The sequence below is a fragment of the Syngnathus typhle genome, linkage group LG12, assembly GCF_033458585.1.
Source record: "Syngnathus typhle isolate RoL2023-S1 ecotype Sweden linkage group LG12, RoL_Styp_1.0, whole genome shotgun sequence".
In the NCBI taxonomy this organism is placed as follows: Eukaryota; Metazoa; Chordata; class Actinopteri; order Syngnathiformes; family Syngnathidae; genus Syngnathus; species Syngnathus typhle.
In genome coordinates this window covers 7766303-7792653 of record NC_083749.1, presented here as the reverse complement: position 1 = coordinate 7792653, position 26351 = coordinate 7766303, and the positions used below count along the sequence as shown (strand labels likewise).

The window sequence follows — 26351 nt, the reverse complement described above, 5'->3', positions numbered from 1 at the left end:
AAATAGCACAAGGCTTCATGCTTCAGCTTATCGGGGTTGTGAGGTAAACAAGAAAGCCGTCGAAATACAAAGTATGCAGAAGCGACATAGAAAGTAGGAATTAGTTGGCAAGATATTAAAACAGTGACACCAGAGAACAGCAAGGCAACATGTGAAGAATTTATAAAAATAAAGGCAGACTCTCCAATTATTGTAGAGGCAATTAGCAAAACTAAAAAAAAAAAGATAACTGTGAAGGCAACAGAGAAATATCCAAGCATTGGTGGGAAGTAGTACAGGTAGTAGGCGCAGGAGTAACTCCAAAAGTAGAGGTAGCATTTAGACTGGAACATATTCTGCAGGTAGAGATTGGAAAAGTTATTTGAGACAGTTATTTGAGTTCCCTGGGAAAACCGGGCTAATGGAACGGGTAGTGAGTGTTCTATTCTTTTCAGTTACAAAGTAGTCTGTAACTGCAGGCTCTCTCGTCATAACATTCGACCCAGTAGGTGGCGGTAATGCCCCATATATCAGGAGGTAAACTGGCAAAAAAAAAAAAAGAAGAAGCAGGAAAGAAGATTTTTGGGCAGGCGGAACCTTGCGCCGATCGTTGCGTCAACTCGGACCTCTAATTGAAAGCAAACGCCAAGGTAAACCCAGGTTCCCTCCCAGTTCGTGCTTTTAATATCAGTCTTGTTTAAGATTTATTTTGAAGAAAGAGAATGGCAGTCAATGCGGTTCATCTAGAGTCGGACGCCTTCCTGGTGTGTATGAATCACGCGTTGAGCACAGAGAAAGAAGAAGTGATGGGTTTGTGTATCGGAGAGGTGGAACTCACCAGGGTCGTCCACATACACTCCGTCATCATCCTCCGCCGGTCGGACAAGAGGAAGGACCGGGTGGAGATCTCCCCGGAGCAGCTGTCTGCCGCCTCCACGGAGGCCGAGAGGCTGGCCGACATGACAGGCAAGCCGATGCGGGTGGTTGGCTGGTACCACTCCCATCCGCACATCACCGTGTGGCCCTCGCACGTCGACGTCCGAACTCAGGCAATGTACCAAATGCTGGATCAGGGCTTCGTGGGCCTCATCTTCTCCTGCTTCATTGAGGACAAAAACACCAAGACGGGCCGGGTTCTGTACACCTGCTTCCAGTCGACCCAGGCCCAAAAGGGTTCCGACTACGAGCGTGTGGAAATCCCGATTCACGTTGTCCCGCGCGAGACCATCGGTAAAGTGTGCCTGGAGTCGGCCGTGGAGCTCCCGCGGATTCTGTGTCAAGAGGAGCAGGATACATACCGGAAGATCCACAGCCTGGCCCACTTGGACCCGGTCACCAAGATCCACAACGGCTCTGTATTCACCAAGAACTTATGCAGCCAGATGTCAGCAGTGAGCGGACCGCTGCTGCAGTGGCTGGAGGATCGCCTGGAGCAGAACAAGCAGATCATCGCGGAGCTGGAGCGGGAGAAGGAGAGACTGACGCAGGAGCTGAGTGCCCTCTGAGTGGGTGAAGGATGGGAGAAGAGTTGATTGGGACACTTTTTTTTTCGGGGGGGGGGGGGGGTATGTTTGCATTTCCTTCTCTGAAGTGGTCATTGAAGTTATTCCAAATACAATGTTGTCTAAGTCAAATGTTTGCTCTCCGAACAAGGACAAAAAAATAACCCAACTTGCTTAAATTGGAGCACTAGTGAAGCAAAGCAATGTTTTTTTTTTGTCTTTTTTCCATGCAGGCAGTGGTAAACAGAGCAAGTGCCTATATTTGAGAATTTATACTCTCCATTGATCATATACAATTGTATGCTTTGTTCTCACAAGTAAGAAAATTAAGTTCACTCCTACATCTGCCTCACTTGTTAAGGTGTTTTTCCCCCTAATACTACTGTGACATTTCTGAACACTGGCAAAACAAGTAGAGCACAATAGTAACACGTGTTACTCGTGAGGCAGTCGTGACTAAAGAAAATCTGATAAGGTGTTAAGAATTGGTATATGTCTCTAACAGAGCCCATCTAACCAATCCATGTTAAACTAAACATACAATTTGTTAAAGGAAAAAAAAGTGCATTTGTATTAATGGACGCGCCCTTGTAAATACTGTATACTGTACATAAATGGGATATACAAGCTTAGCAAGTTTTCAATCTTATCTCATATTTTATGCACTACACCCAAGCCAAATAAATCTGTTGTGGTGTTAATAAAACTTGATGTGTGAGCCATTTTTGTCCTTTTATTTTTGGACTATTGTAATTGAATTGCCACTAAAGTCTAGTGACTAGATCATAGGTGTCAAACTCAAGGCCCAGGGGCCAGACATGGCCCGCCACATCATTTTATGTGGCCCGCAAAGACAAATTGTACATTGACTTCATGTGTCAAGACTAAATTAAATATTGAGTTCACTTTAAAAAAAAAATAGTTATTTCTGGCAATTTTTATTTCCATTCGTTTTTTAAAATATGTATAACACTTTTTACTACTCTGATTTAAAAGCTGGTTATTCATTAGTTTGTTGTGTGGCCTATACTTTATATAGAAGATGCTGACAGTTATAATGGCCCTCCGAAGGAAACAATGATTATGATGCGGCCCGTGACAAAAATTTGTTTGACACCCCTGAACTAGAGGGACTCTTGCGAACTACCATGCATTAGACTGGGAAGTCATAAAGCCGGCAGGGCTGACAAGAAGCAAACAGGGACATTGTACAGCACGGAACTCCACGACAGCTGAACACTGAACACTGCTAGGGCTTCTCCTGTTTTGGTTCCATAGCGTAAGGGGGTCCATGACTGTGTCAGAGATAGGAAGTTTGGGGGACACTGAATTGCATTTAATGGATGACTGCCACAGGGCTAACACCTGGACAGAGGCTGACCCGACGTAGCAAAAGAGGTAGGAGTGCAGTTGGCGGAGAGTAGAACAGTGGATATTTGGGCGATGATAAAGAGGATGGGAGGGGATCAGCGGGAGTGAGATTATCCTGTGTTAACCTTGGAGAATTGTTCAGCAGTTACTGATAGTGAAAAAGCTGAGATATTGGCCCAAAATTTAGTTTAGTCCATAGCGCAGAAAATTTATCAGGGATGGCAAAAAATCAGAAAGAATGTACAATACTTGAAAGATTCTAAAGTAAAATGTTGAAATATCAGAACCCAACATTGGAAAATGTTTTAAAATAAGAATTGAACTCGAAATGGCGTTTTGGTCAACATAGCAACTTGAACACAGCAAGCATAAAGAAAGACCGTGTTTGAGATTCCACCTCCAGAAATGATGTGGTCTGATCTAACTACTTTTCAGTGAGCTCACCGTTGTTTTGTGGAATTCTCTTAAAAATGTGTCACTGTTAATCCTCTGCTTGTGTTAATTTATCAGCAATCTAAGGTCCATAATAATGAACAAGTAACATCAGGTGAATTCCATTTTTAGTCGTCCGTCTCACTTTCACTTGTGTCCTCTTGCTTTATGCCAGGTATAAGTATTCCTTGTTTTCTGCTGAGTTTGTGTACTATGGGAGTGGGTTGACGAGGGAGCGGCGGTAGATGAGCATGGGCGGCGGAAAGCATGTGTCCTCCAGTGGGTCCAAGCTCGCTGACCTCTTTAGATAGCTTCTCTATCTGCTCAGCTTGTTTTCTCACCAGTTCCTGAAGACTCCAGATTTGGTCCTTGTCTGCTTGCCTGCTGCAGGCCTGAAGATGCTTGCCCTGAGTACACACAAGTACACAAAGGTATTTGGTTTGGGCCGATACAGACACAAAGATTCAAATTCACTGAAAGACCAGCAATATTTTTGATTAGTAATTGAAGTAGATTGATTTCGTGTATTACTGTTATTGTCAAAATAAAGGTTGGATTGGTTTTAGTTTTTATCCGTCTAGTATGCAGTGATTCTCCAAGAGTGAAAACCACAGTACCACACTGTAGCTCCAACTAAAGCAGTTACTACAGCACCACGACTTTTAGGATAAATAGTACTTTTTCATTTAATCATTTAAGATTTTCACTTTGAAAATTCATCTAGATTCAATAGAAAAGTATTTAACTTTCATGTGCAGATAATGGATGGATAGATGCTTCATGATGCAGTGTTTGTGTTAAACTGTATTACAGTGGCTTACAAAAACAAAATATTTACCTTTTAGGAATAAAAAAACGTTTCATCACTTTTGATTAAGACCTACTGTGTTGCTGTGTATTTGTAATGTTGGTCATGGTGGTGGTGCGTATTTGAGGTGGTCCTCGGTGGAATTTGCTTTAGGGTCGAGATGTTTGAGGGTGACAAAGTTGAAATTGAATTACAATTTTCTTTTGTCTTGCGTAAAGTTTCATCTCCAGCTCCTTCTTCTGTTCAAAGAGACTATTCAAGCAAAGGAGACGCTCCGAGTTGCTCCGTGTCATCGCGATCAGGGCTTCACGAGATTTTTGTACTTTCCTCTAAATGTCACACACGGAAAAAATGAATCATAAGAAAGTGTAATTCATTCACCAGATACATACACACATGCAAACGGTCTTACATCCCATTGTTGGATGTCTTTGGCAATTGCAATTTCCCGCAAGATTCTTTCCTGCTTCATCTCAGCAACTGACTTGTTGGCACACAGAGTCTGCAGAACCTCCATATCCACCTCTCGCCCAAACCTTGTCATCATCAGCTGGTGGCAAAGCTTCTCCAGCGCTGCACCAATTTACAAACAAATTCAAATGAATATTCTGGATTTGGCTGCTGTCGGTAGGCCTTCGGATGTTTTTGGTCTTACTCTCAATTTCATTGTTCATTTCCTTGCGTTCTTTGATGAGCCTGATGTGCTGCTGACGGGCCTGACGGTACACTTCTGTCTGCTGATGCTTCTCTACCTCTAATTCGTTCACTCGCTCCTGCAGCCTTTGTAGCTCCATCCTAGTGAGCACCAATGCCGGGCTGAGGTCCGAAGGCACTTGGCCAGTAATATCAATCTCAATCTGAAGATTGCAAAGTGGCACTGAGAACTTCTTTTTAAAATGGAAGTACAATTCCAATAACACAATGATTTTTTTTTTTCTTTTTACCTGGTGCAGCCGAAGAGGAACCACAACATCCAGTTGGTTCATTTTTTGCTGTTTCTCTCTGTTGACTTGTTCTAAGTCATCTTCTGCAGCCTTAAGACTGATTTTGATTGACTTCATCTACAAGACCATAGCTCAAACGTGAGTAAGAACAAAAAAAATAAAGTAAAACCAAGAAAGGATTGCAATAAGATGGTACGACTCAGGTATGTTTTCTGAAGATTTCCTTGAAAAGTGTATTTTTGAAATACAATATAAGAAAGTTCAGATTCTTTTCACATTTAAAAATGTCTTATTAGTTTACAAGGTATATTAATTAATCCCATTAAAACATGAATGGTGACAGGAACTGACATGCAATTTTGCAAATTTCTGGTTTATTCTAAATCTCATTCAAAGAATTTCTGGAAAGTTCTGTGATCATAAATACAGGCCAATAATAATAATAATAATAATAATAATAATAATAATGATAATAACAATAATAATAATAATAATAATAATAATAATAATAATAATAACAATAATAATAATAATAATAATAATAATAATAATAATAATTTCAGAAGGAATTGTTTTAGAAGTAATAAATTCTGATGACAAAACCACATCATTTTGATATACTATATGATTCAGTACTAAGTTGGTATTTGGTACAGCCACGTTTGCATGCCCTGCTCTGACCTTTTTCACAAGGGCGTCACAATCCTTCTCCAAGTGTTCAGCATTCTTCTTCTCCTCTGCCAGCAACTCCTCCAGGTCCAAGCGACGTTCACGCAGCTCCAATATGTCATCAAACAGCTTTTGATCGCACCCTGTGGCATGGCAATACTTTCAGTACAACTATCGTCACGATTCATAGGACTCATTTAGTATATTCTTTCTCCATTCTACTGATTTGCAGTGTATCTTTACATTTTATTCTCAATGAGCAGATCTTTCCAACGAAACCCACAAAAATAAATGGAGGTACTTTTTGCTCTGAAAGGTTTATTTGGGATTGTTGGAACGTCTTCAACAAACTCAAAGAGTTTGATCCAACTTTTGTCAATTCCCATGACCCGGATGACTGACTGAGAATCTGCGCAGATGTACTGACCTGCAGGGCATTCCTCCACAGCCCCCTCTCCATCTAATCCATCCCAATCATCATCGTCGTCATCATCCCAGTTTTCATAATCGTCAAAGTCATCATTGCTGTCTTCGTCTTCCCCTGCAAAACAATTTCTTTGAATTCCTTGCATGACAGCACACACAAAGAGGTCACATTCTGTGATCAAAGCAGTCCCTCACCATCACTTTCTTCCTCCTTCTTCTTGGTACGTTTTATTTTCTTCTTGTAAACTTTGGTCAGATACTCCTCAAAGTTGTTGTCATCACCCAGCAAGGCATGGAAAGCTGCTGTATTGGATTTCTCTTTCTCTTGACGTTTTGCAATGTCTTTACGCTTCAGTTCCAGCGCCTTCCTACACCTCTCCAACTCAGACTGTTACAAAAGAGACCAAGACGTTTGTATTTGACAGCATGGAAATGGCATGCTTGAAGATAATAAAGTGTGCTTTGGTTCAACCAACAACAAAAAATGCCCAAAACAAAACATTGTTGGCTTCAATTCAGCGACTCTAAAAATGCTTATCAAGTAACATACATAAAATATACACCACAGGCATGAGCCACAGTTCAAAACGACACAAATATTTCCTCACCAGCAACTCGTGCTGCTCCTTCAGACGTTTGTCAAGCTTGTCCTGCGAAACCTTTTCACTCTTATCCACCTCCTTGAGAAGCAATAGCTCCTGATAAAGAGTCAAATGGCGCAGATTGGCAAGTTTTAGCTTCCAGTCCAGCATCTGTACCTTCTCAAGACACATCATGTGATCCTTATCAAATTGATCCACCAAAGTCTTCATCTAGTAAATGCATGAAACAATAAATTCATGGATTACTGCTTTTTGATCTTGAGATGTTGAGTGCAGCAAGAAGAATTGAAACAGACCTGCTCCAGTAGAGAATCCTGCATCTCTAACAATGTGTCTTTATCCATATCGTGCAGGTCCTCCTCTCTCAATTCTCCTTGCTCACCTGTGGTCTCCTCTGCTGATGGATTTGATACAGTTTCACTTTTCTCCATCTCTTCAATCTCCCTTTCCAGCTCATCAACCACACTCATCCCACTATCTTGATCTTCCAGCTCATCATGCTTTGACCTGTTGGAACATGACAGATGTTCTTTATCGAACTAAATTTAGCTCTCAAGTCAGATTTCATCAAATTATTGACATGACAAACTAGTTCCAGCAGTGGTGGAGCTCTTCACTGGGGGTAGATTAACCTTTGGGTGTTTTGGGATTTTTCCCGATATTTTTTCCACATTTCCAACTGTTTCCCCTTGGAAACCTAAAAGGGATGTTTTCTGAAAAATTTGGGAGATTTGTAAAATTCTGGTTGTTTTACACACCCTTGAGAAATATTTGAGGTATCTTTGGCCACCCAATGCCCCGCAAGGGCAAAAATCCTAGCTCTGCCTGTCGTATCCAGCACCTTTTCTCCTTCAGCGCTCTGTATCTTTCTAGAATGGCTCGGGTGCATCGCTGGCTCTTCTCTGGTACTTCCTCACATCGTATCGTGGGCAGCGGGGGTGGGCGGCGGTGGAGCTGCGATGGCAAACAACTCTGGACCCTCTGGAGCTGTCTAGCCTGGGATCCCAGTTTGGATAAAAGAAGAAGTTTGAAGTCCCGCAAGGCCACAATTTCTGTGTTCATCTCAGTCTGTTTCTCGCGAATCTGGAGGGATGGATGGATGCAATTGTTCAGACAAATCTGCTGTGACTGCAATTTACATTTGAGTGCACTTTACATTGTCCTCCAGGTTTATCATCTCAACTTTCTTCCTGTCTGCACTCATTCGTAAATGTTTAGGCACAGTGAAGTTTTTGTCTGTTTTAAGTTTCAAGTCGCCAATGCTCTCTTGGGCTTCAAAGATGGCCTGCACATCTCGTGGGTCTTCGCAGTCCTTATGTGGCTTTTCTGCATAACTGAAACATCAATGAGACATCATTGGAGACAGTCTGAGCGCAATCTTGAAGAGACACCGAGCCCAGAGCAGTCATGTCGTTCAATGACACACTCACAGTTTGTCCCATTCCTCCTTCCTCTTTGCAATCTTGGCCCGAGTCTGTTCAGCTTTCGCTGAAGCTTTTTGGAGCCTTTCAACCTGCCGATCTGTAATCTGGACCACAGCTCGAGTCGCAGAGGTAGGAGGGGCCTCTTCCTCTGGCGAGCACACGTCAACGATAAAGCATGTATTGTATCGACGGTATGTCCCTAACTTTCTCACCATCTGTTTCACTACTGTCTTTTTCATGTTGTTCTACAGTTGCTTGGCTTTCAACCACATGGGTTTCATCGACACCACACTTGTTTGAACTGCTCTCCTCCTGGAGCCGGGTCGTAGAAAGACTCGGAATATGGTAGGTGGAGACGCTGTGGTCAGTGCGAATGGCGAACACAGTGACGATGTTACGCTCTGTCGAGTCACTGAACCTGGAAGTAACAAACACCAGCAAGACTTTTCACTGTGATGCAGGTTGGATGTTCTGACGTTATTATGAAAATAGCAGAAAGGTCAGCATGGAAGCCAAGCCTTAATGGTGATGAGTCGGTATTGTACCAGTCTTGTAGCTTTTTGAGGGATAAATGGGAGTGCTCCTCTCGCCAGCTCATCTGGTACTGGACTTCATCTAAACGTCGGGTTTTCTCTCTCTCGGCTTGCTCTTCAAAACGCTGGTCCAGCAGCAGTTCCTACTTGCAAACATAGCGTATGCACGCAATGAAGCACAGCGTAAGAACTTTATTTATTGGCTCGATGAGTTGTTTTATTTGAATGGCCTCTGTGAAGCAACCCCAAGGACAGGTAGTAAAAACACATCCGTGATTAAAATGATCAAATCCCTTTTAATGACAGGGCTCTGCTAACCTTTTAGACACATTTATAAAGCAATTAGCTATGCACACTATTGTCATTGTCGAGCTGTGATTTGTGTGCGCGTGGATGTATACCATAGGGGTCAGTTGAATGTGTTGAGGCAGGTTAAGGTTGTCATCCAGTAGTATTTTAAACTTGCTCTGGAGCGCAGCAAGCATTTTTCGTTTGGCTAATATTTTCTTGTCAGCTTCCTGACGCTGCCGGTCTTTTTCCAGCTTCTGTTTAGCCGTCTCTATGCTGGAAGGAGTGCGAATCTGAGTTTCAAAGTCCATGTTTTATCATGCATCATTTCCATTTAAAAACATCAACGCTTTTTCATAGTCAACCTGTACGCTGTGGGATCATCGATGTCCATGGCCAACTCTTCATTCTCTAGACCAATCTGTTAGACAAAGAATGTTATTTTTAACTGACATTTTAAAAAAAAAATACTCCTCCAGCAAATTCTTAAGGTAAAGTTTTGACCAGCTTCATAAACAACTTCAGCGAACAGGTCTACCGAATGCAAGCAACCGAACCGAGCCTCCTCTATAGTTGTAGATAAAAGTGCGTAATAGTAGTAAGGGCACAGTCATTTACTCAATGTCAAACACACACATTCTGAGCACTGCAAGTGAAGTGACGGGGGCTCAGACTGCATTTTCCATCGCCACAATGTACAACTCATGGTATTATCTCCATAAACAGGTTTGCTCTGCGTCTGATGAGGTGCATCTTCATCCAGAAAGTCAAAATACCTTTAATACAATTAGACATGGTCTACCTTGACTTACCCTTGGTGAAGGAACTTTTGCCTTTTTTCTCTGCAAACCTTTCAGCAGCTCCTCATGAGAAAGCAGAGTGAAGGAGAAGATGTTCCCATCGTCTCCTGCTGTAAGCACAAACTGGTCGTCATGACTGCAACAGATATGCCTCAGATGTCCATAATTGCTGTCGTGGATACTCAGTTCCCAGTACGCCTGCATGGATTTTAGGACGTGATCGTCGGGATCCAAAGGATAAGCTCTGATGGAGCCCGAGTGCATTCCGCATAGCATGAGCTGCCTGTTGGAGCTGTGGCAGAAACATTCAAACATGAGCATGACCTGATGACAAATCCGTATAAGTATTTACTCTTTATTCATCATGGAATTTTTGTTATAAACATGCCTGAAGGTGACTGAACGAATGGGGTCACTATCAGCATTATGGATAGGCAGGAAGTCAAATGGCTCAACGGGACATTTTTCTGAATTCTCATCTTGATTCTCAGAAAACTTACAGTGGTACAAGAAACCAGAGTCATATCCTCCCTAAAGATGAGAAAAATCATGTAAATTGTTTCCCATTTAAGTGGGTTCCCAGAGCTTCAGTGCTCTCAGGAATATCTGATGGCTGCCAATATTTTGCTTCGTTAACACAATTCTTATTGTGACTTGTTGAATTCGTACCATTGAGATCCAGAATTGGCCAGGCTCCGAGAAGAAACCCCAATAGAGAGGACTTGGAGGATCAGGAATGTAAATACGGGGCAACTCCTCCTCTTCTTCTTCCTCCTCTTCCTCTAAGAGTTCGTTTTCTTGACGTTCCTTCATTCGCTGCTCCTTTAATGCATGTCGTCTTGCTATTTCCTCGTCTCTCTGAAAACCACAGATGTAAGAAACGCAAATCTTTATTTTGGAAGCGCGGGGGGGGGGGGGGGTTTGACTGCCCAGCATAAGTTTAGCACAAAGCGCAGTCTGCGTGCGTGGTTGGTGTTCTCTTTCTGAAGATGTTTTTGTATATAGGTAGAAAGGGGCGAGGTTGAGGGAGTGAACACAACATTTTTTCATGTATTTATTACCCTGATTTGAGATTTAATGCTTTTGAAGCGAAAGGTTCTTCTGGGTATGTCAAGTAGTTGAAAGGACTTGGCCGTCTGATGGGTTTCAGGGTCAGGACATGGTACCTCCACAACATGACCACTTAGACAAAGGATTAGCAGACTCTTTTCATTCTAGGACAAAAAAAAGGGATTTGCTTTGTTACATATCTTTCGATGACAACAAAAAAAAAAAGTCTGTGAGCTGCCTTTTAAACTGAGATGCTTACATGGGCATGAGGTGACCATTCCAGCACTTGTACTGGTCCGGGAACCGAGACAAAACCAATTGGCTCATATTTGTCTCCAACAGTGAAGAAGAACACAGTGCAGTCTGAGCTCTGAGGATTAAGACAGAAGCGAGAGGTCAGTGAACCAATTCCCACAATTATGCTTTTATAGGGTATAGGATTTCCCACCGATTGTGAGTTCAACAAGATGGTTAAAATAACCACATGATCGATTTTTATTGCATATCGGAATGAAGTGAAAAACAGTCCGCCCGCACGCACACACACACGCACACACACACACAGGGTGAACAGAAGAGTCAAAGAATCTACAATTAATAATTTTGCTATCCAAGAAGAAGGCAGCAAGCAATGCAGCATTCCTTGTTTGACCCTGTTGAAAAATTAGCTTTTACCCATTTTTGTCACCAAAGTACTTGATAATATGGGATCCGATCAGACCCCTTTAGAGTTCCCAACTAGAGACGAGAAAGTGCATTGACAGAGTATCAATGAATTGATAAAGCTAAAATGTAATGGGTATATCTTAGTAAGAATTAACTGGAGAATGTCTTGTTGAACTCAAGCCTTCTTACCCCGGTGGCCAAGACCGTTCCATTGTGTTCATATGCAACAGTGGTTACAGGAGCATTATGGGGTTTGAAGGCTTGTTTGAGGCGCAGCTGGGCCTCCACTTTGTGCCTGGTTACTATTTGAAGGCCTTTGGGGTCAAAAAGCTCCAGTAAGCGCACAACTCCATCTTCAAAGCCCGTCACTAGTAAATTTCCAGCATGAGTCACCTAGAGTACAAAAATAAATAAAAACAAACGGTTTAGTTTGCCTCTGATTATTGCGAAGGATGAGTAGTCCCCCACTATTCCACTTACTGAAGGTGGGGCCCAGTGAAGAGCAGTTCCACCCTGAGTGAACCAGCTACAGGTAAGTTCTGTTTTTGACAGAAAGTCAAAGATTCGGACAGAACCTGGAAAGGGAATAGGAAAGTCAAACATGTCGGCATGTAGGCTAGAAACATTGTTCAGTAGTATATAGAATTGGGAGGCTTACTTTAACATAATTTTCAATAGTTAATGGTTACCTGTTATAAATGTATTTAGTGATGCAAGCCCAAGTACCATCATATTAAAGTAATGGAATTAGTCTTTAATTAGTTTTGGATTACTTTACTCCATTACCAAATGTGTTGAGAGACACGCAAAAAAATCAATATATGGTATTCAACTTTCTATTTTTGTCTGGTCTGTTTAATAAACATGGTTTTGGTATTCAGCAAGAAGACTAAGCACGAGCAATTTAAATCCAAGGCAAAGGAGCTGTGAGGCAGCTGTGCTAACCACTGATGCGGCATACTACAGAGATTGTAGATACAATTTTTAGTCTGAAAATATAAAAGCCGGGGGACATGTGTTCCATTACCCCCCATGTTTGACTACAGAAATAGCAACGCACGATCTGAAGCAGTCGTGGCCATGAGATGACTCTTCTTCGATACATCAAGTCCGTTGATTGGCCCAGCATGGAAGGAAAATAGGCACGCAGGATCAGGAGTCTGTTCACAGAGACGTTAAACGCCATCTTTTAATATCAGTGGGGTCAACTAAATACATCAGATCAATATAGAATGTAGCAGTGTTTTTTTGGAATGCCGTTGACTTTTGAATTTGAAATGTGGATTTGGGTTTTTATCATATAATAGGATTATTGGAAGGTTTGACCAAATATCATCGATAAGAAAATCAACAGGAAAAAAATACAAGATGTGTTGTGTAGTTTCAACAATACATCGGAGACTGGAACTCAAAAGCAGATGGCAGCTTGGGCACTTTAGTAAAACAATTGGAAAAAAAATCTGTTTCCTTTATATTAAAAAATATAATACTTTGAAACTATATAGGTGGGTATTTAAAAAATATATATCAATGTTGGCAATATGAACGTTTTTTACTTTTCTTTAAAAAAAAAAAAAATACAAATCGGCAAAACTTACTGAGTATGTAAATGAAAGATCCACTTTCCAAATGGCTCCATTGGAATCCTACCAGAGCACAGAGAAAACCATTCAATTCAGGTTATTCAGTAAAACATGCATTCTAACAAGTGGCAAGCTGACCTGAGCATGCCAAACAGTAGAGTCCGCCTGCATGCTTTTCACCATTGAAAAGAGGCAAACCTGGCGCCCAACCGCCATCTCATTCATGGGCTCCAACTCAAACTTGCTGTTTTCACTGCTACTGTCAGCAGCATCAATGGTCTCAAAGTCCCAGCCCTGCAGGATCAAGGGAAGCCGCATACAAGAACCAAGCACAACATTATATACAATGGAGTGAGATCTCCAACAAGATGGTATTTTACCCGAATCATTCCATCAGAGCCAAAGGTCATCAGTTGTCCGTCCTCCAAGGCAAAAGGCTGGACAACCCCTGCGTGACAATAATGTCCTCCCTTGCGGCAGAGCTCCACTTTAATAGCGTTTCCATCCCACAGCAGCAAGTTGCCCCAGTTTGAGCCAGAAAGCACCTGAGAGGAAAGACGTTGAGTGGTCAAATGACAATTTGTTAACTTGAACCGCACATATGATTTGACTCAACAAACCACGTATTACGATGAGGAATTGTTTGAAAGTTGCAATCCAAGAGAGGATGTATTTCACTTATAGCTGGTGGATGCCTCAACGGTTAGATTATACAACCAAAAACAAAATACATACCAGCCCAACTGTGAATATCAGTCTGATCATAATTGTATTTGTCAGCTATATGTTTTAGTGATAACAAAAGCAAAATACATACCAGCGGAATTGTGTCAGTCTGATCATAGTTGTATTTGTCAGATCTACGTTTTAGTGATTGCGTAGCATTTTAATAAACTAAGCCAACATTGTTAAGCAGCATGTCATCGTTGTCAGTTTTAGTCACGACTAATCACCTCACCCCAAAAAACAAACAAACAAACAAACAAACAAACAAACAAACAAACAAACAGAGTGGCAGCAGATACCTTTCCATCAGGAAGTTCGATGTAGCCTTCAATATCTGTGGCTGCAGTCTTTCCAAAATGCCCAATAAGTCCCTCCAATTTGAGACCTGTAAATGTGCTGGCCATTTTCCAGAACCTGGAGAGAGAAAGTATTTGATTTATGATAGTGAAAGATTAATATTGTATGACAGTTTTTGATTTTGTTGGAGTGTTTTGTCATTTACTTGATATGTCCTGATCCTGATGATGTCAGTAGGCCGGGGTTGTATGGGGAAAAGGTCACTCTGTAGACCTCCTGAGAAATGGCTTTGCACCTGAGCATCACTTCCTCCTTCTTCCAGTTCCACACTGTCAGCATGTAGTCAGGTTCACTCCCCAGGCTGGCCAGAAGACTGGCATCACTATTAAAGTTGACAGAGCTGAACGCAAGCTCTGTACCATCTACACGCAAGTAGTCACATGATTAGACGAAAGCTCTCAAGGGAAATCATGACAATGATGGATTGGATTTCTATTTACCTCTCAGGATACGGTATGCTTGTAATGAAGGGTATTTATAAACAAGCAGGATGGGTTTTAGTCCTTTCTCTGCCACCACTAAATAATCTTTCTGATGGCTTACCTGCGAAAACATACAGAATAAGAATTCAGTGCGTCTTAACTCGTAGTCCATGCTTATACTCTAATGTTGTTAGATTGAAGTGTAAAATCACCTGCAGGAACAAGCGACATCTCAGAATGAAGGAATACTGTATGTGGTACTTTTTTCCACGCTTACTATTAAGCAATTCAAACCTAATTTGAACAGTTGCTTCCACCATAACACAAAATATGCTAGTTTTAGATGCAGGGAGATTTGGTTTTCCTAAATATAGTTTGTTCATGTGCACATCTTCAGTCTGCTTACCCCAATGGCGCCAATTCCACCACCACTGCAGGAGCGCAGGTAGCTTTGCTGCCTGGTGCAAACATCGAGCAATATGAGCATCTGACCAGCTATGAAGACCAGAGTTTTGTCATCCAGCAGCTGCAGGTTTGCTCTTCGACGACAGTCGTAGCCAAATGAATGACTTCAGGAAGAAGAAATCAAGGTGGACAATTATTCACCCATGACAATAAAATCCCTAAAATTCAATTCTTTCCATGCATGCATTCATTGCATGAAAAACAGCTTTTGCAAACCCGATGAAAGGACATCAACAATTATAAATGAAAAAAACAGAGGTGTCCTTTTAGATCAAGCTTGTAACTCATCAATATATGTATATAAATCTATCTAGCATCATAACTGTCATAAAACAGCTTTACATTTTTTTTTCTCAATGCAGTGTGACACATATTTGCCAAACGTCGCAACAAAAAGAGAAAATACATTGTTATTTGTTTGATTTGAAATAGTTACAAAATAAGTACGAGAGGATCAGGAGGTTCTCTGGGATTTCAGACTCAGGTGTGACGAATGGCTTGGAGTAAAGCTCTTCATAATTATGACACAGGTCTTCGGGTGAAGAGGTTTTTTCCTCCTCATCCTGCAACCGTGTACCTTCTTTGCCCTCCTGTGAAGGAGAGATATATTACTTACGTATTAGTAGTTCAATCGGGGTTCGATAGCATACGGTAGGAGATGCAATGTGGTTATTCATACAAAAAGCATCTTAAAAATGTTCACAAGGATAAGTCTACAGATTGGTGACGTGGAAACTCACAAGGGTTATGTTAACCTGTATGGCTTTTTGTTGCATGTGGATCATTAGCTGAAAATAGCAAACTACAGTAAATATTTGTATATACATAGGTCATAACAGTATGTATGTCATTATCTGTGTGTCTCTTTGTACAGCATAATGCGGTAGAACTGTAATGTTGTAGATTGAGACCAAACCAGGCTGCCCTGCAATTAGTTCTCTACTAAATTGAATACGTGGCAGACACACGAGTCAAGTTTATGCCCATATTACAACAATGCATTCTGCTCAATCTCAAACATCATTATGGCTTTTCTAAAAAAAAAATAAAAAAAAAGGAATAAAACTCAAAACTACTTTCGTCCAAGATTCAGATTTTTTTCTTTTGTAGTCTGACAATTTCTCTTGATAACTTAATAAAACAAACCACAAAAGCATATAAAAAAAAAAATACAGGAGATGCGATGGTAGGTTACCAATTAAGCCAATGAAGATATCATTGTCAGGATGATAGATAGATAATTTTATTAACAAGCAGCAAATGCAAATTATGCAATGAATATTGTTAACTAATTTAATTTTATATTAATCATTTTTCAATAATCAATGACGACTTTTTGAAAGGAAAATTTTGTTAAAACTTAGAAGCAATACAAAATAGAAAAAAAAGGAACTAACCTGACGGGTGGCATCCTCAGCCATGTATTAGGAAAAGGGAAATATCTTAATATCAAGTATTCAGAAAAAAATGTTGCTTGCAGATTTACTACATTAAAAATTAGGATTTTTTTTCTTTAAATGATAGCTTCAATCGATTGATCGGGTTCAACTCAAACGTTTTTCCTCGTGAGAGGAAATAGATCAATAAACTCTTGACGTGCACATATGTGGGGGTCTTACGTCTATGGCGTCACGGTTTGCGTCATAAAAATCACGAGACGGACACGAAAGAACGGGAGTGATCAACAGCCAAATCTAGTGAAGACGCCTAGAAACAATTAGAGCTGTGAAACAAAAAGGCGAGTCAGGCATAGTTGGTGAAAACTTCTGTTGCACTAAAAAGGGAGTGGGTGCAAATTATTTTGCTATTTTTAACAGTAAACAAGCGCTCCTTGGAGGTTGCAGTGTGAAGCCCCGAGTCATGATGATAAAGAGCATTTCTCGTCCGACTAATGGGCATAATTAAACGTGCAAAACGCGATGATCACAATGAGGATAAGGTACATTTCCTTTGTACGGATAAATGTGTGAACGAAACAAGATTAAAAAACCTAATACGGATTTCTCATTTATTTATGTTTCATTTATATATCATCGAGAACCATTTTTGCTTCGTCAGGTAAATGTTTAAATATGTTAATCGAAATGTTTTTGTTAATCCCACAGAAACCCCGCAAAAGGATCTTGCGGATCATCATAAACAGTTTTGTATGAACACGTCACGTACCATCTGAAATTACAAACTATTGACTGCCAGAAATCCAAATAGCCATAACCATATAGGGAGGCTACCCTCTGCTGGATACAAGTGGTAATGCACCCAACCCACTCATTTTTATTTGGTGGCTTTAACGCACATATACAGATAAACATTTTTCCCTGCTCAATGGAACAAACAGCCATTAATACAGCTTAGTTTGGGGTCTTTTCTGCCTCTTTTTGGTCACAATTACACGATTCACCTGAGACATGTGGTACTTCCTGGCATTTTGAGCACATTGTGTTACGACACTAATGCTGTGCAACTTTAAATTAGGATCCATAAAAAAAACATAAAAACATCCTGCACATCAGTGAAAAAAAATACAGACAATACATCACTGTGTTTTGTCCCCACTCCAAACTATTTGCAGCAATAAGGCAGAAAAAAAATCAAATACGTGTTGATCAAAGTCAGTTAAAGTGTTTGTAGAAGATTTAAAAACCAAATGATTATTGATACGTATATGAACTGGCAATACATCAACGCTATCAGCCACACTCAAAGCAATCGTAATAGATGAGCCATTAATAATAATTATTGCCCTTCACTTTTTCATCATCATCAAGCAGGCAAATACTTGCAGCTCATTCGATGGTTTGCTTCTAAACACAACATGCAACAACGGTTGATTTCCTATCTCCAAAATTGCATGTGTCAAAAAAAAAAGTGAAGAAGGTAGCTGCAGCAAGGTTGGTGTCGTTGAAAGGTTCACAGAGAACCAGTTTGTTTGGGTCAAGATTGAAAGGATCTTTGAGCATGCACGCCGGGATAACGCGCATGTCGATGCAGGAATTTTTGGACACGTCGTTTGGCCCACTAAAGTACCATTCAGGAACTTCTAGCAGTACTCATATTTCCACACAAATCAGAATAACAACACAAACAAAAGGCAATAGGTTATGATTTTCTGTATGTACACATGGAAGGTCTAAACATTTTTATCTCCCCTTCTGATAACAAATATTGTTGCAAAGTAGTCAATCATTAAAATAATATATTTACCTTGTATACTTTTGGGTTCAGCGTCCAGGGTCCGGGTTTTGTTGCCTAGCCCCAATCCATTTCCGTCAATCCAGATGTAAGTCACTTGACATTTGTGTCCTTGTGGAAGCCTCATGTAATGCTCACGGACAGCCTTGTTCAGGCGAGAGTTCATCGACGTTGATGTCATATTTACTTGGAGAAGAGTCAATCTGTGGAACTTGTTACCTGTTGAATTCAAATACCTGACAGGTCCAAACTCGTTTAAAAAGTGCACCATATCATGGATGTGCCTAAAGCAGCAGTGTACTCATATTTAAATATATTTATAGTATTTTTTGGACTATAAGTCGCGTTTTTTTCATAGTTTTTTTGACTTATACTCAGGAGCGACTTATATGTGTAATTATTCACACTTTTTTACTTGAATATTAACACATTACTTACTTACGAGTATAGTTGATCACTTCACATGTTATTTCCACTTTAAAATGCATGACGGCGCAGAATGGAATAATTGGAGCCTCACTGACAATGAGTTCCATTCAGTGACTTCCGGAGTCAGGAGACTTAATGATTTGGAATGACACTGATGGTTCGATAAACTTGTTATAGTTATTCGATATATAATTTATTTAGAGTAGCAACATCTATGTTGTTAGACTTCAGTAGTTTCCAATTGTCTAGCAAGGCCGTGAAGCCAGCGGGGGGTGCCAATAAAGTGATATAAAGTTAATCCAGATGAACAAAGGGAGAAAAGAGTACATTGTCAGTTTTGTCCATTCTACCTGGCCCCACACGCTTTAATTTGCATTCAAGTTATTGGAGAGGTGTGAAAGTGTTAATGCCAGATTTAAAGACTAAATGATGATTCTTACATAAAGTAACAATACATAATCAGTATATTTCTTCAGGTATGCTCAAACACTAGCATATTTTTAACAATGCTACAAGCCGACCCAATAAACTCAATCTTGTAGGCTTATTTAAGTGTCCTTCACATCATCATCATCGTCAAGCAGGCAAGTGCTTGCGATGGCCTTGGTCACAAGGTACGGGTCACAGTTGGCTGCAGGGCGGCGGTCCTCAAAGTAGCCTTTCTTCTCTTGACCTACCTGACGAGGAATGCGGATGCTGGCACTTTTGTTTTCAATTCCAGCAGAGAATTCATTCATGCTGGCGGTTTGATGAGTTCCTATGAGACGTCTCATGTTGTCCTGGCCACCGCGTGGGTCGTACACTTTAATATGCTCCATGTGTCTTTTGCGCAGCCTCTCAATGGCCTGCTCAATGTATCTGTAATCAAAACGTACACAAGTGAATGAGTGGACCTGTTCTATATATTTGACAAGTTGATTCCCTATAGGCCCAATTCTCTTCCTTCCTTTCAATCCGAAACCTGTGCCTCGGCTTGCGTGTTTATAATTTCATCTCATCCATCCATTTGTTTACTCACTGCAATCCTCCTTCTTCCCTCATCTTCTTGGTGCTGACATTAGTATGGCCACCAGAGCCATTCCAGTTTCCCTTTACTGGTTTGGGGTCCAGTGTTGCAACAACCCCAAAATCTTCACATACACGGTGCAACAAGAAACGTGCAACCCACAGTTGATCGCTCAACTCAATACCTTCGCAGGGGCCTATCTGGAACTCCCACTGAAATTTGAAGACAATAAGGGAAATAACACAAATAATAATCACAATGGCAATGCGAATCGCTTTTTCTTTCCATACTTGCCTGAGATGCCAAACCCTCAGCAGTTGTTCCAAAGATCTTGATCCCTGCATAGAGACATGCCTTGTAGTGACACTCTGCAATATCCCGTCCAAAAGCTCTGTCGGCGCCCACTCCACAGTAGTAGGGACCTTTAAAAAGAAAAAAAGACCAGCCGAGGTATTTAATGTCTGCAAGGCGCTTTGAGACTGGACGTGTATAAACCAGGTCATTGGCCGCAATATGTTTTGGTGCGATTGACATTTTCAAGCGATTATCTCATAATTTTACTGGCCTTGGGGTGCAGGGAATCCATTTTGAGGCCATCCAAATGGATGACCATTGGTACCAAAGAGTGTATATTCCTGCTCAAAACCGAACCATATGTGGTGCTCTTTAATCTGGTCCATGACTTTCTTGCAGCTTACTCGATGGTTTGTTTCTGAACAAAACATACAAGACAGTTGCAGAACTCCGCTCAAATTTTGGACACACATACAAAAAAAAAGCACAGAAGGTACCTGCAGGAAGGCCGTTGTACTTATAAACTTCGCAGAGGACCAATTTGTTGGGGTCAAGCGTGAATGGATCTCTGAACATGCACACTGGGATGAGGTGCATGTCTATGCAGGAACCTTCGTACTGATATATGGTTGGTACGTCAAAGCTCCATTCAGGAATATCTACCAGCAATCAGATTGACGCTTAAATAAGACTAACATCATACTATGATTATAATTCTACAGTAAACATGTATACATTCACGGTCTGGTGTAAACCATTGGTGTCAAACTCCAGGCCAGGGGGCCAGATCTGGCCCGCCATGTCATTCTATATGGCCCGCAAGATCAAATCATGTCAACTCCTATGATTCTTGCTTAAATCTGTACCATAATATTTTATTTGTATGTACACTACCGTTCAAAAGTTTGGGGTCACAAAATTGTTTGGGTGACCCCAAACTTTTGAACGGTAGTGTATATATTTATTTAGATAATTATTTATAGATTATATATATAATCTTCTGTGTAAAAAATCTTATAATATATGTATACTTATATTCATAGATTATATATAATCTTATACAAATATAAGATATAATTTATAATATTTAATTCATAATATTTTATTATAATAATATTTACACTACCGTTCAAAAGTTTGGGGTCACCCAAACAATTTTGTGACCCCAAACTTTTGAACGGTAGTGTATAATAAATAATAATGTTTTTTCTTTTTTTACCCTTTTTACAGTAAATTGAAGAAAATAGTTTTGGTTTCAAAACTAGTAATGTATCTTTTAGTTGTGTATATGTATTAATACGACATAAGTAAATATTAATTAGGTATCACTGTCATAACGGCGCAGCCCTCTGAGGGAAATCATAACGTGGCCCGCGATAAACATGAGTTTGACACCCATTTTTCTTCTCCTGTCTAATAACAATGTTGTTACTATTTAAGGTGTTGAACTCAAAAAGTTGCTTTGAAATAAACAATCGTTTAAACAATCTATTTACCTTGTATACTTTTGGGTTCAGCATCCAGGGTCCGCGTTTTGTTGCATAGCCGCTCTCCAGTTCCATCAATCCAGATGTAAGTCACCTGACATTTGTCTCCTTGTGGAAGCCTCATGTAATGCTCACGGACAGCCTTGTTCAGGCGAGAGCTCATCGACGTTGATGTCATATTGACTTGGAAAAGAGACAATCTGTGGAACTTGTTACCTGTTGAAATCAAATACCTGACAGGTCCAACCTTGTTTAAAAAGCGCACCATATCATGGATGTGCCTGAAGAAGCAGTGTACTCATATTTAAATCGGCATGTACCGTCTTGGTTTATTTCATTTTTTTACATTTTTTTTTTTAAACTGTATTTCTAATATCCCACCCAGATACAGGTGCTGCAAATTTGCTTTTGCTACAATCACTATGATGTACATGTCGAACCGCTGTGTAACATTTTTTGTCGCCATTTAATTAACCATTGATAATATTAATGACTCACTTAAGCACAGCTTTAAATTCCTTTGTAACACTTGTTTTTTCTTTAATTGCCATTCGGATATATTTGAATTGCAGGCTATACACAAAAACAGAATCTTAAAAGGCACCTTTAAGGTCACCGTGCATTGAGGTCTCTGACTGAGTTGCACAGAATTTACATATCCAGGTGTCAGAGACAATTTAACCTCGCAAATTGGGATCAAATATCTCCACTATACCTCTTTCTTCTCAACAAATAAGCATTTTGTGTTCATATTATATCTATTTTGTGGCTATAAAAATAGCATTTCCTTTCTGGAGCTCCAAAGATGTTAGTGGATTTTTCTGTGGAGTTTTTTTTGTTTTGCTTTTCTTTGCAATGAACCACACAATTGAGAAAATTCTGACATGAGAAGTTGCTCCACCTCACTTTTTCCGTGCATGGCTTATATGCATTTCTTCACCACCTTCAATTACATTGTGAAAATATTTTTAATAGAGTAAAGCGAGATAGGAATCACTGGTTAAGCACAAATCCTACAAATCTTGTAAATATTACTTCATTTTACTTTTTCATTCATTAAAAACTGAAACTGAGCAGTTTGTCATATTGTATATTTATAGATATGCCATACAATGTATTAAACTTACGTAGTTGATTGTGAATCCAGGTGTGTGCAGAGAGCTCTCGATCAGGGCAGAACACGCTTTTTTGTACTCGGAGCTGTCCCCACCCAATGTGCCACACCCCGCGGGGAGAACTTATTTGGCACCCCTTCATTTGCACGTGCCGGGACAAGAAATTGAAGAACATGTTCTAACATAGTTTTAAATTTATACTGTCAAATATCACCCAATTTAAAACCTAAATTTGAACTAATCGTCATTTTAAAATAGAAAATCTAAAACATTTGTGTTCTACCATGCATGTATAATATACATTTCCCCATATGCAAATTAGTATCACATACTGTAGATTAAGACAAAGTAGACACTGCCTGAGTAGGTCTACAAATGATCTGTTATACGAGATGAAATACAGAAATATAAAAGTAGTTATTTACTGATTAGAATACCACGTTGAGGCTAATTGCTCCGAAGCAAATCAGGAATAAACAATACACACTGCTAAATAATTGGGGGAGGAGAGACTGTTAACTGAAATGGGAGTATGCCAATAAAGTTAATCCAGATGAACAAAGGGAGAAAAGAGTACATTGTCAGTTTTGTCCATTCTACCTGGCCCCAGACGCTTTAATTTGAATTCAAGTTATTGTATAGGTGTGAAAGTGCTAATGCCAGATTTAAAGATTAAATGATGAGTCTTACATAAAGTGACAATAGATAAGCAGTTAATTTCTTCAGGTATGCTCAAAAACTAAGATATTTTTAACAATGCTACAAGCAGACACAATGAACTCTGTCTTGAAGTCTTATTTACGTGTCCTTCACATCATCATCATTGTCAAGCAGGCAAGTGCTTGCGATGGCCTTGATCACAAGGTACGGGTCGCAGTTGGCTGCAGGGCGGCGGTCCTCAAAGTAACCTTTCTTCTCTTTACCTACCTGACGGGGAATGCGGATGCTGGCACCTCTGTTTGCAATTCCAGCAGAGAATTCTTTAACGCTGGACGTTTCATGATTTCCTGTGAGACGTCTCATGTTGTCCTGGCCACCGCGTGGGTCGTACACTTCAATATGCTCCATGTGTCTTTTGCGCAGCCTCTCAATGGCCTGCTCAATGTATCTGTAATCAAAACGTACACAAGTGAATGAGTGATTACCTGCTCTATATATTTGACAAGTTGATTCCCTATAGACCCAATTCTTTTCCTTCCTTTCAATATGAAACCTGTGCCTCGGCTTGCGTGTTTATACTTTCATCTCATCCATCCATTTGTTTACTCACTGCAATCCTCCTTCTTCCCTCATCTTCTTGGTGCTGACATTAGTATGGCCACCAGAGCCATTCCAGTTTCCCTTTACTGGTTTGGGGTCCAGTGTTGCAACAACCCCAAAATCTTCACATACACGGTGCAACAAGAAGCGTGCAACCCACAGTTGATCAGCAATCTCAATACCTTCGCAGGTGCCTATCTGGAACTCCCACTGAAATTTGAAGACAATAAAAAAGGGAAATAACGAAGGCTCTTGATAAGACCATCACAATGGCAATGCAAATCGCTTTTTCTTTCCATACTTGCCTGTGATGGCAAAACCTCAGCATTTGTTCCATAGATCTTGATCCCAGCATAGAGACATGCCTTGTAGTGACACTCTGCAATATCCCGTCCAAGTGCTTTGTCTGCACCCACTCCACAGTAGTAGGGACCTTTAAAAAAATAAAAAATAAATCTCTGCAAGGTGCTTTGAGACTCGACGTGTATAAACCAGGTCATTGGCCGCGATATGTTTTGGTGTGATTGAGATTTGAAGTTTTCAAGCAATCATAATTTTACTGACCTTGGGGTGCAGGGAATCCATTTTGAGGCCATCCAAATGGATGACCATTGGTACCAAAGAGTGTATATTCCTGCTCAATACCAATCCATATCTGGTGTTCTTTAATCTGGTCCATGACTTTCTTGCAGCTTACTCGATGGTTTGTTTCTAAACAAAACATACAAAATAGTTGCCGAATTCCGCTCAAATTTTGGACACGCATGCAAAAAAAAGGTAGGAAGGTACCTGCAGGAAGGCCGTTGTACTTGTAAACTTCGCAGAGGACCAATTTGTTGGGGTCAAGCGTGAATGGATCTCTGAACATGCACACTGGGATGAGGTACATGTCGCTGTTGGAGCCTTCAGACTGGTATGTGCTTGACCCATCAAAGGTCCATTTAGGAATATCTACCAGTAATCACATTGATGCATAAAGCAGAGTAACAACAGAAAAGTCACCCAAATAAAAACTTTATCGTACTACGATCAGATTTCTATTCGTCAACATTCAAGTCCTCTCTGATAACAAAAATGTCGTGAAGTAGACTTAGTTAAACAATCTATTTACCTTGTATATTTTTGGGCTCATCATCCAGGGTTAGGGTTTTGTTGCGTAGCCCCTCTCCAGTTCCGTCAATCCAGATGTAAGTCACTTGACATTTGTCTCCTTGTGGAAGCCTCATGTAATGTTCTCGCACAGCCTTATTCAGGCAAGAGCTGATCGACAATGATGTCATTTTCACCTGGAAGCGTAATGACATTTTATAACGTCATGCAATTATAATTTAATAAATACATTTAGAGGTTGCCGCATAATATTAATGACTCCCTTAAACTCAACAATATAATTTTAGGTTTTTTCCCCTAATACAATTTGGCAACAACTGGTGGTTCAACTCTGCTAACATTTTTTTAATTTTCAGCCGTCTGTTTTCATTTTGGGTTAAAAGATAATGTGCGCATTGCACATAATATTCAAATGTGTATTTGGATTAAAAGATAATGTGTGCATTGCATAATCTAATTTGTTTGTTAAATTTAAATTTTCTAATCCTGTAGTATAAAAATATCATTGTAATTGTTAAAATCTTTATTTTGGCTTAAAAGGTAAAAATTCAAGTTTAACATATTCTTAAACGTAATTACATAGTCTAAAATAGTCAAAGCTAATTAAGTTAAAATCTTTTCTAAAAAAAAAAGTCTTCAAAGCATAAATAATTGGACTTTACTTTGACTTTTCGAAGCAAATGTTTAAAATATTGGAATTAATGCGCAGTAAATATTGAGATTTGGTTGAAGAAATCTATATTTATTTGTTTAGTTTATATATGATTAAGGTTTTCACCTACGACTTCTACTACCTCATCTCCTCCTCAACTATTTTGACCAATAAACTGAGTGAATCCAAGTTGCAAAGATACACTGAACTGTAATTGTATCAATTATATTTTACAGTCATACAGAAGGTCATCCATATAAAGCACACAACCTACCTTGTCAGAGGTTACTTCAGTTGTCAACAAAGTACAGAGAGCACAAAGCAGCGAAGCACAGTTCGTTGTATTTAACCGTTTGCGAATGATTGTCATCGACAGTCTGGTACGCTTTTATAAGATCTGACATCACAGGCAGATTTGTCTCTGTGTGTCTCTGTGTGTGTGCGTGAGTGTGTGCTAATTGTTTGGCCTGAATTTGTACTGTAATTATGTATCAGGAATTAGTTAACTTTTTTTTTTTTTTTTTTAAATGTGTTACATTCCACACAAGACGAAGTCAATTTCAATGTTTAGTGCTTCAACAATTTGTAGGATAGAAACGAAGTAGACTTGTGAAAATAAACAAATTATTCAGTACAATGCACAGGCTTAGCTGAGGTGAACATAAACTCATGATTAACAAAACCGCTTACCATTACAGTAGTGCCTGCTGATGTTAGTGATTGACTCTGAGTCATTAAGATGAGTCAAGGCTTGCAGTT

General features: G+C 40.0%; 4 protein-coding genes across 11 annotated transcripts; 1 reads left to right on the top strand and 3 right to left on the bottom strand.

Annotated features, from left to right (window-relative positions):
• Positions 1 to 551: 551 nt before the first annotated feature.
• Positions 552 to 2203, top strand: LOC133163227 (lys-63-specific deubiquitinase). Its single transcript, XM_061292902.1, has one exon. The coding sequence runs from the start codon at positions 702 to 704 to the stop codon at positions 1482 to 1484; it is 783 nt and encodes a 260-aa protein (XP_061148886.1). The 5' UTR covers positions 552 to 701; the 3' UTR covers positions 1485 to 2203.
• On the bottom strand, positions 1537 to 18625 carry LOC133163223 (cilia- and flagella-associated protein 44-like). Of its 6 annotated transcripts, none has more exons than XM_061292893.1 (34): positions 18252 to 18625; positions 15484 to 15637; positions 14989 to 15151; positions 14601 to 14703; positions 14306 to 14522; positions 14103 to 14217; positions 13458 to 13622; positions 13216 to 13371; positions 13093 to 13140; positions 12555 to 12654; positions 11975 to 12069; positions 11684 to 11887; positions 11088 to 11198; positions 10840 to 10992; positions 10448 to 10636; positions 10167 to 10309; positions 9791 to 10070; positions 9344 to 9399; positions 9092 to 9254; positions 8703 to 8833; positions 8370 to 8575; positions 8164 to 8305; positions 7890 to 8067; positions 7575 to 7816; positions 7030 to 7240; positions 6740 to 6943; positions 6327 to 6519; positions 6133 to 6246; positions 5718 to 5848; positions 5037 to 5153; positions 4748 to 4949; positions 4505 to 4665; positions 4287 to 4421; positions 1537 to 3691 (listed from the first exon to the last, which is right to left on the bottom strand). In XM_061292893.1, the coding sequence occupies exons 3-34, from the start codon at positions 15067 to 15069 to the stop codon at positions 3413 to 3415; spliced, it is 5025 nt and encodes a 1674-aa protein (XP_061148877.1). In that variant the 5' UTR covers positions 15070 to 15151; positions 15484 to 15637; positions 18252 to 18625; the 3' UTR covers positions 1537 to 3412. The 6 variants fall into 6 exon arrangements, with proteins under 6 accessions (XP_061148877.1, XP_061148876.1, XP_061148879.1 ...); XM_061292892.1 differs by having other exon boundaries at positions 15495 to 15637; XM_061292895.1 differs by lacking the exon at positions 4287 to 4421 and having other exon boundaries at positions 15495 to 15637.
• A 140-nt stretch (positions 18626 to 18765) lies between these two features.
• Positions 18766 to 23003, bottom strand: LOC133163224 (glutamine synthetase-like). Of its 3 annotated transcripts, none has more exons than XM_061292900.1 (7): positions 22583 to 23003; positions 21465 to 21688; positions 20466 to 20627; positions 20240 to 20386; positions 19969 to 20096; positions 19687 to 19886; positions 18766 to 19526 (listed from the first exon to the last, which is right to left on the bottom strand). In XM_061292900.1, the coding sequence occupies exons 2-7, from the start codon at positions 21631 to 21633 to the stop codon at positions 19217 to 19219; spliced, it is 1116 nt and encodes a 371-aa protein (XP_061148884.1). In that variant the 5' UTR covers positions 21634 to 21688; positions 22583 to 23003; the 3' UTR covers positions 18766 to 19216. The 3 variants fall into 3 exon arrangements, with proteins under 3 accessions (XP_061148884.1, XP_061148882.1, XP_061148883.1); XM_061292898.1 differs by having other exon boundaries at positions 21465 to 21671; XM_061292899.1 differs by having other exon boundaries at positions 21465 to 21638.
• Positions 23004 to 23148: 145 nt separating this feature from the next.
• On the bottom strand, positions 23149 to 26025 carry LOC133163226 (glutamine synthetase-like). The gene is made up of 7 exons (XM_061292901.1): positions 25867 to 26025; positions 24942 to 25116; positions 24620 to 24781; positions 24395 to 24541; positions 24136 to 24263; positions 23841 to 24040; positions 23149 to 23678 (listed from the first exon to the last, which is right to left on the bottom strand). Exons 1-7 carry the CDS (start codon positions 25960 to 25962, stop codon positions 23369 to 23371), a joined length of 1218 nt encoding a protein of 405 aa, XP_061148885.1. The 5' UTR covers positions 25963 to 26025; the 3' UTR covers positions 23149 to 23368.
• Between the last annotated feature and the right edge of the window lie 326 nt (positions 26026 to 26351).